The 2870-nt window shown below is 37.8% G+C and overlaps 1 protein-coding gene across 2 annotated transcripts in view; it reads left to right on the top strand.

The window, feature by feature from the left end:
- LOC105551239 (glypican-6) overlaps window positions 1-2870 on the top strand; it is a 1217642-nt gene that overhangs the window by 838593 nt on the left and 376179 nt on the right. For both annotated transcript variants that reach the window (XM_011996405.1, XM_011996404.1), the window contains exon 4: window positions 477-642. In XM_011996405.1, the coding sequence (XP_011851795.1) occupies window positions 477-642 (166 nt within the window). The remainder of the gene's footprint in view (window positions 1-476; window positions 643-2870) is intronic.

Here is a 2870-nt window from a genome sequence, read left to right as displayed (position 1 = left end):
TTGATCTTTGAAGAAAAGTTATGTACAAAGGAAATATATCTGCCAACCTCCTTTAGAGACAGGGTCAAATAACCAGTTGGAAAATTTTCTAAAGGTGTCACATTAAACTTTAATAATTCCTACATTTTTATGGGGCTTTTAACTTTGCAAATTGCTTTCACGTGCATTATCTCATTCCATGTTCTATGGCAATGAAACAGTGTCTAGGCTTTAGGGCTGAATTACAATGACATCGATATGAAAATGTTGACAGGGACATGCAAAAAAGTTATTACCATGCCACGCAGAAGATTTCAACAGGAATTGACTGGATGCAAGATCAGTAATTACAAAGGGTTAAGATTCTGCTCTAATGCTGTGGTTTATCACTGCTATTTTGTGTTTTTTAAAAAAGAAGAAAATGCCTTATTTCTTTTTTTTCCTCCTCTTCATCCTTCTTATTTTCGATTTTCTTTTTCTTTGCAATAAATCTGCAGGTCAGCCCAACCCCAGGGTGCATCCGTGCCCTCATGAAGATGCTGTACTGCCCATACTGTCGGGGGCTTCCCACTGTGAGGCCCTGCAACAACTACTGTCTCAACGTCATGAAGGGCTGCTTGGCAAATCAGGCTGACCTCGACACAGAGTGGAATCTGTTTATAGGTAAGAAGTATTTAAATGGATCTGAGAACATAGACAGGACAACAGCAAGTGTTTATGGGGCTTGATGGGTGGGTCAGAAGTTGTAAGAAACCAGACACGGTGGTTCACATCTGTAATCCCAACACTTTGGGAGGCCAATGCAGATGGATTGCTTGAGCCCAGGAGTTTGAGGCCAGTCTGGGCAACATAATGAGACTCCCATCTTTACAAAAAACAAAAAATAAGCTGGGCGTGGTAGCACACACCTATGGTCCCAGCTGTCTAGGAGACAGAGGTGAGAGGATTGCTTGAGCTTCAGAGGTCGAGGCTATAGTGAGCTGTGACTGCGCCACTGCACTCCAGCCTGGGTGACAGAGTGGGACCCTGTCTCAAAAAAAAAAAAAAAAAGTTATGATGACTTTTAGAGACTAGGATGATTTTTAAAACCATGTTTAGCAAATTATAAGCATTATTTTACATTTTCCTTATGTTTTTACTGTATATTATATGGGACAGTCCTGTTAAAGATTGTGCAACCCAGCTATATTGAGCTAACTGTTCTCTCCAATGAAAACAAAAGTAATCTTGTTGAAGTTACATACACTCCCATGAGAAAGGAGGCTTTAGAAAAGAATCTTGTAAAAAATAGTCCACTGTATTATTTCTTTGTCATTTGTATTACCTCAACATAGCCACACATATTAGTAAACAACTTTTTCCTTGAACTCCTAGAATGAAAATAGATCAATATTATGGCTGAAATATGCAAATTTTCTATCTCATTCTGTGGAAAAGAAGGCTTTAAGCACACAAGCATGAAGCAGCCTTCCAGTCTCTAGAAGGCAGGAGGCTGGGAGGTGGGGAGAATGGAGGGGAAGGTCTGTGAATCAAGGCTCTGTTCTTGGGTTGCAGAAATCATTCAAAGGGTTGCATGGCCCAAAGATAGTTCCCAAATTGCCATCCAAGGATAAAAGGACAAATTTTATAGGCAGACTTCTCCCAGGAAAATACACAAGCCTTGAAAGAGTAAATGTGTTTTCTCCCCCTCTGTCAAATAGCCTTCAAATAAAAGTACTTTCAGTTGCATTTACTGCAATTACACGGTGACAAGCAGAGTGGTGAAAATAGCAGTGGCATTTGTCAGCCTCTGAGGGCCTTCGTCATTTATGCAAACCTCTAAACGAGCATGCACGAGTAAAGTGTTCTGACAACTAAGATTTGCGTAGGATAGAAAAAAAGATGTTAGAATTCAGAGAAACTGAAGCTCACTGTACAAAGATGTGCTTAGGTTACAGGCCTCAGCTCTGACAATGAAACCCATTGGCTAATTCACCATTTTGCTTAGGAAGGCCAGAGGAAATGGCTTTGAGCAAAAAAAAAAAGAAAAGAGAAAAAGAAAAGGATTTTACAGTGAACAGATTCAAATGGAAATCATCTAACAAAACCTTAGAATTATTTCAGAAAGAATAAATTGAAGTGCTGTTACCTCTCCCCACAGTGGGAGGATAAAATCTGTTTGTATGATCATGAGTTACTTTATTTGAAAAATGAAGGAATTTTTAAAAGTTGATCATTAAGGGATCCTTCTGACACAAAATGACATGATTCTTTACTAAGATTTTTGTTCTTTGCTAAAATCGTGGAGGGGGTATGAATTTTTAAAAATAAACTTGATCTTAGAAGATCTAGATTTTTTTAGCAAAGACAGAATACCTAACTAATGCTGATAAAAAGGTACACTCATCAGAAAATCTAAAAAGATTTGCTTATTTTAAAGTCAGATTAAACCTCATAGCATCACTTGGAGTCATATAATCATCCATATTTTTGGTTGCAACTGCGCTAATACCTAGCACAGTTCAGTTGACTTCAGTCAGCCTGCAAGTTATTGAAGAAGACGGGCATGTGGATTTTGTTACTTAGAGCAGGACATGATTGAGAATGAGAATATAGGCTTTTCAACTTGTAAGAGCAACAATGACTTGTTAATTTACTTTTTGTCCTCAGCACTTACTGGCTGTTTTAACCGAAAACAAATCCTTATGCTTTCGATCAATTGGGTTTCCTAGATACTGATTTGATATGAAATTGAATGTCTGGAAAATCATTGGATTCAAAAACTAAAGTTTGAATCCACTATGTGTTGCTGGATGTACTTTAATGAAAAGCAAGCGTGGTGGTTCGTCCTATATGAACGTATTTCATACCCTTTCTTCCTGTCTCTTTTTTTTTTTTTTTTTTTTTTTTTT

The sequence above is a fragment of the Mandrillus leucophaeus genome, unplaced genomic scaffold, assembly GCF_000951045.1.
Source record: "Mandrillus leucophaeus isolate KB7577 unplaced genomic scaffold, Mleu.le_1.0 Scaffold511, whole genome shotgun sequence".
NCBI lineage: Eukaryota > Metazoa > Chordata > Mammalia > Primates > Cercopithecidae > Mandrillus > Mandrillus leucophaeus.
Note: the sequence above shows the minus strand (reverse complement) of the source record. Positions and strands in the feature narration are given on the sequence as shown.